The 15,432-nt window shown below is 42.5% G+C and overlaps 1 protein-coding gene across 1 annotated transcript in view; it reads right to left on the reverse strand.

Moving 5' to 3' along the window:
• The window catches only part of dner (delta/notch-like EGF repeat containing), a 57,997-nt gene extending 43,242 nt beyond the window's left edge, over positions 1-14,755 (reverse strand). Inside the window, exon 1 of the mRNA XM_015029582.1 lies at positions 14,186-14,755. Within this exon, the coding sequence (XP_014885068.1) occupies positions 14,186-14,512 (327 nt within the window). The 5' untranslated portion in view covers positions 14,513-14,755. The remainder of the gene's footprint in view (positions 1-14,185) is intronic.
• Positions 14,756-15,432: the final 677 nt, after the last annotated feature.

Genomic DNA, 15,432 nt, shown 5'->3' on the forward strand with positions numbered 1-15,432 from the left:
TTTTTTGTGTGACCACACACCCCCCCCCCCCCCCCCCCTCCGTATGCAGGCAGCTTTTTCACGCCACACTTAGCGTAGCGTCTGCATGCAAGAGCAAACCCTCCAGTGAAAAACACTCCTCAGCTACTCTTCATTAGCTGTGACTTTAAAATGAGCTTTGTGTCAGTTTGAGTCTGCCGCGTGTTTTTCGGAGGAGCAAAACTGGATCAGTCTTCAATCAGACGCTAATACAGAGTGAAATACTTTTTTTTTTTTGAGAATCTGCCTTGAGATTAGGCCTCCTCAAACTTTTATGCACAAGAATTCAGAGCCACTGAATTGCTAAAACCTTACAAAACTCTCTGCGTGTTCTGCTCGAAGCAAAGATGTTGAAGACGATTCATTATAAATGTGTGTTAAAAATGTCATAATTCATCCGCTAAGTGCTGAAACCTGCCTATGTTTAATCTTGATGTCTTTATTTGCCCCTTCAAAAAAGCAACGGCTGTAGGTTTAATCCATGTTCTGGTTGACTTTAACTGTTTTATAGGAGCTGATTTAGAGATCGTTTGGTTAGACGTGTTTGCGTTCTCTCCTGGTACTCAACCTGTTCAGAGTTTACCTGCCTCTCACTTTTAGGACACAACGAATGTACAGGTACAGGTAATGGATGGATGCTCCGTTTTATAAGATTTCGTCAGATTGTGTGACAATTTTAGTAGATGCTTTGTAGGCTCTGATGTTCCTGGTGTTTTTATTTTTCTCTCCTTATTTTCTTTTCTTTCACTTTGCCTATGACAATGAGTTTGCCTCGATTCTGACTCAACTGCAGAAGGATTTTGTCTTTGCAGGAAGAAACTTGAAAGATTGCGTCTCCCTGCACATCCACAGTGAGTTGCTCACTAACCGTGGACGCATTTTATTTTTGAACTGCGCATTACCAGCTGCTTCCACAGCATTTTCTCTCTTTTTTCCCCTCATTTCGCTACCTATCCTGTGCTCCCAAACCTGATTCCATCTCCGCTTTGCAGCACGCATGACTTGAATTTGAATAGAAACACAACTCCTGCTTTTCAGGCAGCCTTTTTGGATGACACATTGTTTCACCATCAGCCACAGAGCAAACCGTCGTTACCGGCCGTGGCTAAGAGGTGCTACATGCCACAGTATGAGCATTTCAGATCTGAATTGAAATGTGCCCAGTTTTTTTTTTTTTTTAAATGCACAACATAAAACCGCTCCTCTATCTGGCCACAGCTGCTCCAGATGGATGTCATTTCATGCTGCGATCTACAAATACACTTCTCACCCTGACCTACATACACACAACGCTCAGTATTAAAAAAGTGGCACCTACCGCTGACATGATTAAACCGGTGCTGGCTTGAAAAGCCATATTTTTCTGGCTTCAGAAGAGAGGCTTCAGGCGTTTGTTGTTCTGATTTTCAGGTCTTTTTTTTTTTTTAATGGTTTTGTTTTAAGCAGGTTTGCAGTGTGCTTTAAAATAACTAAAATCCCTTTTCTTTCAAGTCAGGCTAAAACTGGATCCGAAGCTCATCCTGGCGCCAAAAATGGGAATGAGTCACTTGGGAGTCGAATGAGGAATGTTCTGATCTTATTGTCCTGATTTAAACCTGAACGATCAGCAGTCGCTTTTCCGGACTTTTAACAGCAGCGATGTTTGTAGGGAGCGGGGGGGGGGAAGCATGTTACGTCCATCTCCACCTGTTGATCTGTTCATGCTCCTTTCATCTTTGCCTGTTGCCATAGAAACCCACACTGAGTAACAGCGGAAACGACGGTGTAGAAAGTGGGCCTCGCGGTAGGAGGCCACCCCGGACATGTATCATCACTCTGCGCCCCCACCAGCCCCCGTCACCGAGGAGGGAGGAAATGTTTCGGAGCATCTGACAGGGATCTGAAAAACACGCCTACAAGACACGTGTTCAGATGGTGACAGGAAGGAAGCTGTGAGCTGACAGCACTTATAAAGGTTTTTATTATTATTATTATTATTATTATTATTGTTAAATGGAGCCAGGTCTAGATAAGAGCGGACAGGATGTGGCTAATAGGCAGGATGAAGTTATTTGAGCTGAAGCACTAAGAGGCTGACATTATTTTCCAAACTGTGTTTCTGTTACAAGAGACGGAAAAATTAGGACTATATATATATATATATATAAGAGCATCTAAGTGGTAATCAATGACACCAGTGGGGGGCAGATAAACCGATTCCAACGCTGTGGCAGTGAGCTTAAAGCGTGTAATTACAGGCTCAGCGCTAAGTTAAGAGTCTGAGGAAAGAGGAAGTCGGACTTTAGTTCAAATAGAAATTTACATAATAGGTATCTCTTCAATTGCAACTATTATAAAAGCGACATATTGCCAATAAATTTAACAACATCACGGATACAATATAAGACAACAATTTGGGAAAATTACATATTTAAATGTTTATTTTAAGTATCAAAAACAAACTGGACGTAGCACAACGTTCACTAAAGGTAAGAAATCTGAAAAACTGAGCAGAATATATCAAAAATATTGAAGGTTGTTCGTCATCAGTCATCAGATTTGGCCCATCTCTTCAGATCCTGATAACTTTTACTGAATAGTCAGTGAATGTTGATTTGTAATTTCACTATCATACACATGCCTACACATGTGAAGCATGCAGGAAACCACTCGAAATCTGACCACTGCCACAAGTGATCACAAGGCACCGCCTCTGATTTGGAGAAGATACAGTCACTTAATATCAACTTCGACATCAAAGAAAGGCAGAAAACAATCAGAACTTCACCCTGTTCTTGTCTTTTCATTCAATGCTGGCTCATTCTTGTACATTTTGGGTTTTGAAAAGCAATCAGCGATCCATCTATAGAAACCTTCCAGCTCAAAGACCAACCCAGCCGTTAATGGGAGCTTATTTCAGTGTGCAACACCCAGTTGGTTAAAGCCCTTCACGCTGTGTTTGTCTGCAGGACTTCTTTGGATTAATCTGTTATTTACTATCAGCAACTGAGACGTGATGTTTACGATGCGCACAAGGACGTGCATACATCACTCCACGCTGCCTTGCATCCCAGCTGGCCTCTATTAAGGAGCATATTGTCAAATAAAGCTGGCTGCTGACTTACGAGTGTCTGGTGGGAGGACAATCGTGCATCTGTTACCGAGTCGATGTCATTAAGAAGGAACGGGAGACGACGACTTGACTCAGCCCTCACGATCTACAATTTGAATCAGAGCTCTGAACTGTGAGTGTTTTTTTTTTTTTTTTCTTTCAAATAATACATTACCTATTGAAGAGTCATCTATACACGTGTTGAGCCGACTGTTTCAAAGTAATGTTATTGGTTTGCTGTAACGAAAAACCTAAGGCAAGAAAGAAGTGGGCTGACACCCCTCATTGTCAAATTATTTATTCTCCTTGACACTGTTCTCATCTCGGCCGGGTTCTCAGGAGGAATGATGCTATTTTCCGTCTGTTTTGCTCGAGCCGAGACAGAGCTGAGTGACATATCTGTCAAACTCTCACCATCTGCAGCTGACAGTTGCCAGAAGCTGTTAACTTATTGTTGTTGTTTTTTTTTTTTTTTTCACAGTGATTGAATCAGACATCGGCACTGATCTCAAACGCCTGTTTTCTGTACTCAACCTTTCATGTTCGCCAAACACTTAAATTCAGACATTCGCATGACGATGACACCAATCATCATAAGGATGCTGCGAGAAGATGAGGCATCAGAAGTTATCGGCATAGCCATCAGCCGCGGAGTTAATGACGAACCAACTTGCTTCATACATTAAACATTGTAATGAGAGCGGACAGGATTAAAGACTGTAAATAGGCTCCACTGAGGGAAACTAAAAAGGAGATGTTGCAGGCTGGTTTCTCCTCGACTCCAGACAAATGAAAGAGTCTGTGGTGGAGAGGTTGGAGCTCCGTTTGCGCTCAGAGCTGCAGATCTGTCAGCAGCAAATGATCAGTCTGTTAAAAGCAGCAAACGAAGCATGATCGCAGTCTAACTGATTTGTATCATTTATGAGTTTTCATGGTGAAAAAACGTTTTTGGTGAATAAGTTACATAAAACTGGGAGGTGTTTTTAGGTGATTTATTAATGTTGTTAAGTGAACAGTGAGATTTGTCCCGATTCCTGGGATTTTACGTTGCATGTGTTTTCATCCTCTGCCCAGATTTTGTTTATTTCTTAAAGCAGGTATTGGTTTCATTATTGCTGCCTTTGTGCTGCTTCTGTCCAGTCTCAAGGGATTTTTTTTAATTTTTTTTTTTGCCTTGTTGGAAAACTAGCTGCTTCTTTTGTGCCTTTTACTGGTTTTGTTCCCCGTTCCTCTTCGGTCCAGTTGTTCATATTTTACTTTGTGCCTGTTTTATCTGTGTTAAAATCTAGGCTTGATGTATTTCTAGCTCAGATTATAACAAGCAATAATATCACAGAGGAGAGAATGTGGAGATTTTATGTTGTTTTTATAAGTTTGAACTGCCTGGCTGCAAAACAAACTCCCCCTCCTTGGCGGACAACAAAGATACTGAACTGAACTGAGTTACTGTGGCGATGCACATGATACATAGCTGTACATGATAATGTCAGCAGGCGACTATGAATCCATTCAAGCGCTGAGCAGAAGCACAGAACAAATTAACGTGTCATCCACACACTTCAGTGCTTCTGCTCAGCCATAACTTTCTCAAACAAAACTGAAGAAATTTTTGGACGAGAGCGATGAAGAGTCAACGCTCAGCTTCAGTAATCACAGATAGAAACAAGCCCGAAAAACACTGCGTGTAGTGATGGACTCAGATCTGAACCTACAGACTCATATAAAGACAGTTATAAAGTCAGACTTCTATCTCCTGAAGAACATTTCCAGGATTAAAGGACTAATGTCCAAAGAGAAACTCATTCATGTGTTTATCTGCAGCTGACCCAGAACGCTGCTCCTCCTGTTCTCACTAAAACCAGGAAGATGGAGCACATAACCCCAGTTTGAAAGTCTTTACACTCGCTTCCTGTAGCTCAGAAAATAGATTTCAGTGTACTTCTGTTAGTTTATAAATCACTAAATGCATTGTGTCTATATCTTGTAAAACACTTTGAATTGCCTCGCTGTGCTGCGAGCTCTACAAATAACCTTGACGATGATGATGATTAATTCTCCCGACCTAGTTTTAGTTCATACCAGTTTATATTGACAATAAGAACAGTGAGATAAATCTGTTTCTCTCTTCCAATAATCACATTAGAAAACTATTTCCTGTAAATTTGGCTCTTCTTTGAAGTTTATTTGTATAAATAACAGTGTCATTGGGTGCAATGCCCAGGGTTTCCGTGCCTCTCGCCCAATGACCGCTGGAAACAGGCACCACCCTCCCTGTAATGGCGTTACAGGGAGGGTGGTGCCTTTTTATAGGATAAGTGGTAGATCACTAGATCACGGATGAATCGTCTCATTGGGGATTAAATAAGAGACGAGCACGGTTTCCATCACGGCAAGTACTGCAGCACTGTGATATCACAAATTTTTACACTGAACTACATACAAACCTATGGTTCTATCGGAGAAGCTGTACTGTCGCAATCTGAAAAGGTCTTAAAAAATAGTGGAAACGACTCAAATCCATTCAAAGATTCGTTGGTCTGAGTATAAAGCCTGAAAAAAACGGATATAGGCTAAAGAGGAACGAACAGATTTCTACGAGTGTTTTCAATTTCTAAGGAATACAGTAAAAGTAGAAACCAAAGGCAGTTGCTGCCTTTTAAGCCGGCGTTTGCTGTTTCTAACCCCTCACTCCGGCCTCTCATCTGCCGTTCTGCCTCCCCTGATCAAAGGCCCAGGTGATGTGTGAAATGGAAATGGCCGGCGAGTTTGGCCAAAAACTCCCCTGTTCAAAGACAACAAAGTCCGCCTCGAAACACAGGGAGACATTAACATGACCGGCGGTGATAACAGCTCAAAGCGGGTTCACTCTGCTGACGGGTAGCTGCTAAATTAGAGCCATCGGCAGGGGTTATAAACAGAGCTGTAATATTGCCGCATTTATCAAACCATCTGCTCCACATGGAGGAGTGTGTTTTCCTTTGTGATTTGTGCAGCTTTGGCTGCTGTTTGTCAGCTTTTTATGCATTGATTTTAGGAGGAAAATCTTCACCTTTTACACATTTTGTCGTTTTTTTTCTCTTTACGGCCGATGCCAGCGATGCATACAAGAAATCTTCAGGAATTCACCTTAATACGTATCGTAACCCGGCTACCTCCAAGACGCCCGCTGAACACCTTTGAAATGGTATCATTTCGAAAACAAAAGCTTTGCTCCAATTTCAAACACAAATTAGGACGTAATTATTAAGAAGGAAGAAAATGACTTTCCACATTTTTAGAAAGAGGAATCTGAGCGCAACATGTTCCAGCATTCAGTCTCCTTGATATGTTTCCGTCTAGATTTAACTAAAACCACACACGCCCCTGGGCTTCTGACTCACAGGCTTTGTATATCAAACAGAGCAAAGGCTTGGATGAGCTCTGAGCTCTGCTTAATTGGATGTAGCTCAGGCTGCATCTGCTGCCGAGGAGAAGATGGTCGTGGGAGAAAAAAAAAAAAAAAAGCTGACCACCACATACACAAGCGTACGTTTTCCGACAGCCACGACGGGCTTCGGGACACGGCTTTGTTTGTTCTGTGAGTGCTGCCAGCAGAGGGACTTTCTTTAATGAGATGTGTGTACTGGAGCCTCGTTACACACGTTCTCTCTTTGGGAGAGAAGGTCTTCTTCATGTCACTGCGGTCTAATTAACGCCTCTTGTTCAAAACAGCTACAGTGTGTGAGTAAAATAATCTTTGGTGAAAAGTTTCGCGCTGCATTATAACTCACACACTTGTGAAAACTGAAAAAAAAAAACAACAACTCTGAAATATGGACTTGTTCCTAATCAAGTCCATATTGATTAGGAACAATATGGACTTGATTAGGACTTTAGTCCTGATACAGAAAAGAGAGACAGGAACTTTGGGGGAGAATAAATGTTTTTGGTTTAACTTGGATCATTTCTGCCAACATTCACTTCACGGTGAAGGAGAAAGAATCTGATTCTTTGATAGTGATGAGGCAGATATTATTACAATACACTTTAGCAGAACTTAAAAGAAAAGAGCTAACTTTTAGTTTTAACCAATGACAGATACCATGTGTCATGTACCAAAAAAGCAAAATCCAGCCAATCTGTGATCTTTTGAAAACTGGGATGGAAGCACCTCTTGGAATAGATGGAAGATTATAAGAAAAGTAATAATTTGCTCAAATGGAGAGAAGGGTAACTATCTCAAGATCATCATCGTCTTTATGAGACTCTTATGAAGATTATGCTCAACAGTGCTTTCAGTCAGAGGCTTCTTCAGACTCTGTCACGACCCTTTGGTGTTTATTATTATATTCTGTTACTTTCTTCGGGTTCATAACGGCCATGTCAGTCCATTCCTTTGCGTTTAGCTTCTTAGTTTATTCTTGTGTTCCTTGCACATTTGAATCTATCTTTTTAGATTATTGTCAGGCCTGTTCTCTATTAGTTTGTGGATCTGTAGATCTGTATCAAGTGTTAGTCTCCTCCCTCAGTTTTCTTGCCTCCTTCCTGCCATGGCTGTGCCGCATTTCCTTTCGTTAGGTCAGCTGGATCCTTTGTCACTTTTCTTCCTTGCCTCGGTATTCAAGCTCCTGTTTTTCATTATTCATAGCTGGATTCTTCCGTTCCACTGCCTGTTTCCATGTCCATGTTCATGCTATCTTAATCGTGGTTCAAGCTCTGCAAGTTTTCTTTTTTCGCTAAGCCTTCAGAATGTCTTTCGCTAGTGACTTTCTGCATCTGTGTCCTGCTGCAACTGCACACAGAAGATCCACTAAAATACCGACCGCTACCAACCTACCAATCCTACCACTCTCTTTGAAGAAACATGGATAATATAGATTTAATTTCTCTTTTGGATTAATAAAATATTTCTGAACTGATCTGGTTTGGATTTGAAGTTGTAACTCAACCTTGCAGTGTCAGCAGATTTAAAAATTATTTAGATATATTTTACTACAATTCCAGTCTTACCGATAATTGCAACCAAAAACCAAAAAGATGGCTTTGATATAGAAACATTTTTTTTTTTTAATTGGGCAGGTCTTTGCAGTTCAGGTCAACACTTTTAAAGGTTACATCTTCCAGCACCATTGACTCGAAGATGAGGGTGGCAGCGTCCAGAACACATCGAGGCGTCATGGAAGTGATGCTCTTTACCTCCACACTCACACACATCTGGTGTGGATAGGAGTGTGTCACTGCTTAGCTGCTTTATCTGTTTCTGTGGATGTTATGAGCCCTCAACGAAACCCTCCAGTGGCAAAAACGACAGAAAACGTCAAAACAGAGCGGAGGGGAAAAAAAAAAGCTTTTTGTTATGCAGCGTGAAATATAGGCAGTGGATTTCTTTGTCACATCATCCCACTCATGGTTCGTAAGAGTTCTGTGAAAGACAGAAAAAAACAAAAAACAGACTCAAACATCAGCTGCACGGCAACATAAAAGTGCTGAAAAATGCACATCAGATGTTGCATTAAAAGATTAATGATTGAAGCACCGGAGTCTCACGGTGGGATCGTGACTGCTTAAATCTGTCCTACCCAAGCAATAATGGATTCAGCTTCATGTCATTGAGTGTTAATTAACTCCGTGAACATGGCGATTAAGACGGAGACGTTATGCAGCACAAAACTGAAGCGAAACTTTCACTATCGGCTTTTATTTAGAGCAACTCAGCATTATAAAATGTGCTAAAGACTTTTAGTTATAATGTATTCAAAGTAGAGACTCCACGGTAATTGGTGAGTGTGTAAGAAACTGGTAGGCAGATTTTGTTACCTTGGGGAGAAAAGCCAAGCAAGCATTTTATGTTTGAGTCTTTTTCTTCTCTTTTATTAATTTTAAGTTTATCCAACCATATGCACGCTGTATCGCTCACTGAGAGAGAGAGAGCAAATCTGTTTTTACACAAAACTGCAAAAGATAAAAATAAAAGAAACATCCAAAAAAAAAATCAAAGCGAGAAGCATTATGGCTTATTAAAGATTCATCAGGACTTCAAAATCAGTCAAGCTCTGGCTAAATTTAGTTGGTCGCCTGTAGATCAAATAATTTAATATGGGTGATGTTATTTTGACTACCTATTTGTTTTGTCTGTTTTTTCAAAGGTTAATCAAACTCCTCCTTCAGGCGTGTTCAGCTGAACATAGTTGTTGCAAAATATTTGGGCAAACTGCAAAATTTCAACAAGAAAATAAAACATATGGAGGAGGTTTGTGAAGAGGAGCAGGGTTGAGAGAAATGGCCTGACTTCGTAATAAAAGACCTTTAATGACCATTTTGAGCCAAGTTGTTATAAAACCCTTATGGTCCGGTTTATGCATCCCATAAAGGCCATTTTCAGCTCCCAAGGACGTCTCCTGCTGCATCGCTCGCTTCTGCTGGAAGCAAGGCAGACAGATCTATAATCAGCCCAATTCTGCCCATTAACTTCACCATGCGTGCGCCTGGAGCTCAGCCCGTACCATCACCATCGTCCCAATCAACAACAAAGGGAGGAGGGAAGAAAAATGTACATTCTTTCTAAGTCAGAAAGACAAAAAAAAAAAAAAAACAATGTTGACCTAGTATAGTATGAGTTTAGACTTCATGCACTGCCACTCTACTGGTGAATCAGTAGCTATTTAAGCTAATACAAACTGAATACACTTTTTAAATCATCTAATGAAAAAGAAATCAAACCGGCTAAAGTTCTGAAGACGATCATCTGCGTCGGCTTCGTAGCATCTGCCGTTGCTTTAGGGTCATTAGAGTTGAAAGACAGCAGGATCTTTGTGAAAGCCCATTAATTACCCTGCTGTGTTTTCATAGTCGGTGTAATTTTGTTTCAGCCAAAAACATAAAAGAACACAGGTCAGTAAAATTAAGTAGCTCTTATATGAGGCTGATTCAGTGAAACGAGGTAATGGAAAAGAAAATTTGCCTTAAAAATCTATCAAGATTATCAGAAAGATCCTAAAGCGTCCCAACTCATCACAGAAGCTGATGTGTTCAGGAAGGATTATACTCCTGTGGCCAAAGTACCATTTTCAGTACATTCAGTCAGAACAGAAAAAAAAAATGCTTCCCTAAATGTAGATTCGGTTCTTCTGCCAAGATCTGCTGCTTACATAAACCTGAGTGGCTTAAACCCAGCAAGAGCCTTTTGTTGTAGAACAAATTGCTGTTTCGTATGGCAGCAACTTCACTGTGCAGCAGAATGAAACAACCAAATCCATCAGGGGAGCACAACAGGCCCTTCAATAATGAATAACTGAGAGGCTGAGGAGCTAATAATGCAGAGAAAGGCCAGTGGCAGTCAGTTCCAACCGGACAGCTCAGGGGATGCCGTCCAGAAAACGGTGCCGGCGGTTATTAAAAAAGCAGCGAGTTTAACAAAGGGAGTGGGTTTGTTTTCCCTCCTGGTGCTCAGCGGCGGGGTCTGCATGCGGCTGCTTTGATGATTTCTGCAGCGTGAAGCCCAGGCAGGAAGGGAAGTCACAAAGCCGGGACGGCAGCCAGAAAAGTTTAATAACGCTGCAAAGTTTCCTGAAACCTGCAGACTTTTTCATCTTCATTTTCAATATTTGCTCAGGATCACATCCTCCTGTTTGACACAAATCAGCACACAACCCCACCCCCAACGATTTCTCCTCCTCTCATGGAGCAAATGTGTTTCTGGAGAGAGCAGAGCGATTCAAACTCAGGTCGGCTACTAAACCCCAACTGACTGCCGCTCCAGTTTCCATGGTGAAGAGATGGACCGAAAAGTGGAGCGAGACAAAAATCGATGAATCCCCTAAGTCCCGACTCAGTGCTTGTGCCAGACCTGAGCTTCAGTGGCGCATGAGGGGGCATTAAGCTAGAGTGGTGTTGTTATTTATGCAGCAGGAGAGAAATGTTCGCGTCCAGCTCGAGCGCTGATGGCTGCTCTCTGTTGAGGCTCTCTTTAAAGTATTCCCATGGTGCACACGGTTGTCCAGTGTGACCTCAGGCCAGGACGTCACCGTCCTCAGAAGTTTTATTAAAGCAGGCTGCAGAGGTAAACTGCTCTATTCCGAGAAGCGGTAAGACACGAAGACCCTCCAGCAAACTGTTTTAGTTGTACAAGCGAACCACACACAAAGAACACACACACACACATTGCTGCTGACATGTCGCCGTTCACTCGTCACTGGTAGGAATTTCATCTTGGTTTTATGTCCCAAAGAAGCGTTTGAAACACTTTATCAGTGGCGTGGAATGATTATGAAACAAACTAATTAATAATAAACATTGTTTTAATGCGCAACTTTTAAATTATTGTGGATTTTCTTCATTCCACTCCAGATCAAAATTACACATTCAGGCTCAAATATGTGCATTCGCCTGCATTAATATTTACTAGATTTCCCGGGGCATGCTAAGCCTGAAGAGGACCAAACAGCAACCAGAAGGGTAACAAGGATGATTACTTATTGAAAAAAGAACAAAACTTCCCGACTGGAGGCACAAAGGGAGAGCCAAAGAGAGTGAAATGGAGACAGGGGGAAAATAACTGGCATGGAAGGAGGACTTGAGAACAAGAGGATCTGACAAGGGATGACTGAGACAGAGAAGCTTATAAATCCTGACAAGGGAGACCAGTGCATTAAAAAAAAAAAGTCAAATTTACAGACACAAGCTTCTGGCCATTAAGGTAATGCTAATGCTGCTGCTTCAGCCTATTCCAATCTTTTTTTTTTCTTTTTTTTTTATGTGTGGTTCTGTTAAAAAGCCCAGATGTGTCCATCCAGCTCACCCACAGAGGGAAGAAAATTGGTAAGCATTTTAAGGACCAGCTCAAAAAAAAAAAAAGATAAAGTATAGACCTGCCATGCTGTGGAAAGCACAAAAATACAAAAACTGCCGTCGACACAGAAGTTAGTGTAATACGAACAGAGGGGGACGAGTGCTGACCAAAAATAATCCGCTGCTTTACAACTGACACAGCCGAGCTGGAGTAAAATTTGCATCTGCACATATGGACAGACCGCATGGATTATTTTATAAAGATTGAGCTTCAGGGATACAATTATAACAAATTTGCTAGAACAGTGGTCTGTAACCTGCAGCTTGGGAGCTGTAAGTGGCTTTTGGACCTTCTACAATGACTCGTAATAAGTTTGGCTAAAAATTTAAAAGAACCAGACGATGATTTTAAATATAGATATATAACAACAAAAGCAGGTTTTTAACTCTTTTCACAAGGAGAAAAAGTTAAAATGCTTTTCGATTTGCTTTTTCTTTTCTTTTTTTCCGCATTTTTCATATCACAGGCAAAATAAAATCCATCTTTTTTTATTTTTACTTTCATTTTAAATCCTGAAAGTAGAAATAAAATGACAGTTCAGTTCTTTTCTTTAAGTATATATTTGTCTAAATGTATAAGTCGTATTTTTTCAAAATGTCATGTCAAATTTTGGATTTGCCTGTCCTGAGAGCAAAATGCCAGGTGCCAAGCCTTTCAAAACTAAGAACATCATATGAACCGTGAAGCATGGTGATGGTAGCGTCATGCTGAGGGGTTTTGTTTGTTTGTTTATTTGTTTGTTTGTTTGTTTGTTTTTGCCAGTGGTAGAAAGAAGAACCAAGCTCTTAAATTTTAGCAGAGACCAACAGATTGATGACCAAAACTTTCCAGCAGGACAGTGAGGTATTTTAATCAGTAGGAATAAACCATGTTTGAGTCTATCTGTAAAATTTTGACCAGAAAAAAAAAAGAAATCAAGTCTGTGTATGCAAACGTAAAGAAGAGAGCTCAAGCAGAGGAGGGGGGGGAGGGTTTCATCTGCCACCTGTTGGATGATTCTGCTAAAACCCAGTCACCTTGGCTTCTCCCTCCCCTCTGCTGCAGCAGCCTCATTTATTCCCCTCCTTGCTGCTGGCGGATGCTCTCGCTCACCCCAGCCCAGCATGACTCAGAAGCCCGGCGCTGTAGTGACGCTCAGCCAAACTCTCTAAAAGCCCCGAGTAAAGCTCACGCAGTCGGGGGAGCAATGGAGCGGGCTTTATGAGAACGTCGATGAGGCGCTAAATCAGAATAAAAGAGGTCTGCATCGGAGCTTCGCAGCGCCCTTGAACATATAGGAAAGCTAAGACAAATATGAGACCTGATTCACGGTGTCACTGTGCAACAGAGTAACAGAGCCTCATTTCAGGGTGTTTTGATGAAAAACTGAAGGCCATGAATATAATGCAGTATTTGTTTTCGTATTATATACGCTTATTGATTAACACCAATAAGACTTGGCCTGTTTGGCACTCCTGATCTTTTTCTAGCAGGGCAGCATTTAATCTAGATCACGACTGTCCAGCCGGAAATCGATAGATGCACTTCAGAGGCGGCCCTTTGGCCTCGACGTCTGCTCCTCAAAGAGTTAATAAATTCATGCATGCATGATTTATCTGACATAACTTTGTGCAACCGTAAACATAAAGCCTCTAACAGAAGGCATTGATTCCTCAATAGGTTCTAGTTTGCCAAACATCCTGTAATATTTTCTCTCTGAAACACACACACACACACACACACACACACATGTTTGCGTGGCTATCTTTGTGGGGACTTTCCATTGACTTCCATTCATTTCTACAGCCTAAACCTTACCTTTACCCTTTTTCTAACCCTAACCATCACATACCTAACCCTAACCAAAACTCAATTCATACCTTAGCCCTAAATCTGACCCCTGACCCAAAAACAGGGTTTCCCCTTGTGGGGACCAGGCTCCGGTCCCCACAAGGAGCAATTGGTCCCCACAACGTAGTATATGTCAGGAAAATCGTCCCCACAAGGTATTACAAACAAACGCGCGCGCGCGCACACACACACACACACACACTGTTTCCCTTTTGCATCTTTCTGCTGCTGCTCTTCCTCCCTGTTTCCACAGCAACGCGGCACTCGACTCCATGTCTCAATGACCACACATGCTCCCACGGAAAAGAAAAGAAAAAGAAAGAAAAAAAACACTTGCTAACAGCAGGACGTGTGTAACAATCTACTGCGTGGCACGTAGGCAGCTCAAAGCGGAGAGGAAGAGCTTAGCGGCTTCATACCTCACAGTTGTGTCCAGTGAAGCCCTGGCTGCAGGTGCATGTGTACTCCCAGCTGCTCTCCAGCCTGAGCGGAGGCAGGAGGGCAAGACAGAGCCCCCCGTTGAGGCAGGGCCGGCCTTCGCAGGGGTCCGGGCGAGGTGTGGGTTGGGTCGGGCTGGGCTCGGCCGGCGAGGGGGTGTCCGGAGCCAGCTGGAAAGGAGAGGGGACACCCTGGACACCTCTGCCCGGCAGCAGCAGGAGGAGAAGCAGGGGGAAGGTGAGCTTCCAAGCAGCCTGGACGCGACGGCAGGAGGCAACTGCCGTCACGCTGGAAACACACATCCGCATCCCGATCCTCTTACTGTTTTCTTTGTGTGTGTGTGTGTGTGTTTGTGTTCTTGAGAGGTTCTGTTAGTGCTCAGCTGCAACTGAGAGGCGTGTGAGTGAGAGAGGGAGAGAGAGGAGAGTGAGGAAGAGGAGGAGGAAGCTGCTGTTGATCCTCAGCTGTGTGCAGGAAGAATGACCTGCTGCTGGTGCCAGGGCTGAGGAAGGAAAAAGTAGGGATGCGGTAGGAGAAGGAAAAATAGGCTATTGGCTCTTGTCTCTGTGTGAGTCACAGTGACGATGATCACTGACGACACTCCAGCACCCTCCTACATCCCCCTCCTCCCCTTCCCCACGATCACCTTCACGCACACTCCTCCCTCCCTTGTCTTTCACACACACTCTTTGCGCCGAGTACCTCCTCCTCATTTGGAGTCTGATCATTCATGACTTCGAAAAGGCTGGGCTGAGAAAGAAAAGACGGAGAAAGCCAGGAAAACAGAGACACGGCGGAGATAAACTTCAGCTGCACCACGACTTCAGCTGGTTTTTCCAGCTTATCGGCTTTAATTACAAGGTACTCAGTACAGAAAGACAAGACAAAAAAACATTTACAACCAGCCTTTTCTCGTTTCTAGTTTCACTAGCTGCACCTATGCCTGGTTACTGCCAGAGTTGTTGAACCACAGAACCTGACAAGAGGTAGCAGGCCAAAACCTCTAAAAGAGAAACACATCGAGCTCCGATCGTGTCCAAGACCAGAATAGAAACAATTGATTGTCTGTAAAGGATTAAAAAAAAAAGCCCGCAACCAGCTAAAATTACTCCAAGAAAACTCCAGTGAATCAACTCGGAGGTCACAAGAGAACCACCCAACGTGACATCTGAAGATCTCAATTAAGGTCAGAGGTTACGCTTCAAAAATAACAAAGACACTCAACAGA

Source organism: Poecilia latipinna, unplaced genomic scaffold (genome assembly GCF_001443285.1).
Source record: "Poecilia latipinna isolate Pla-1442-1.1 unplaced genomic scaffold, P_latipinna-1.0 Scaffold157, whole genome shotgun sequence".
NCBI lineage: Eukaryota > Metazoa > Chordata > Actinopteri > Cyprinodontiformes > Poeciliidae > Poecilia > Poecilia latipinna.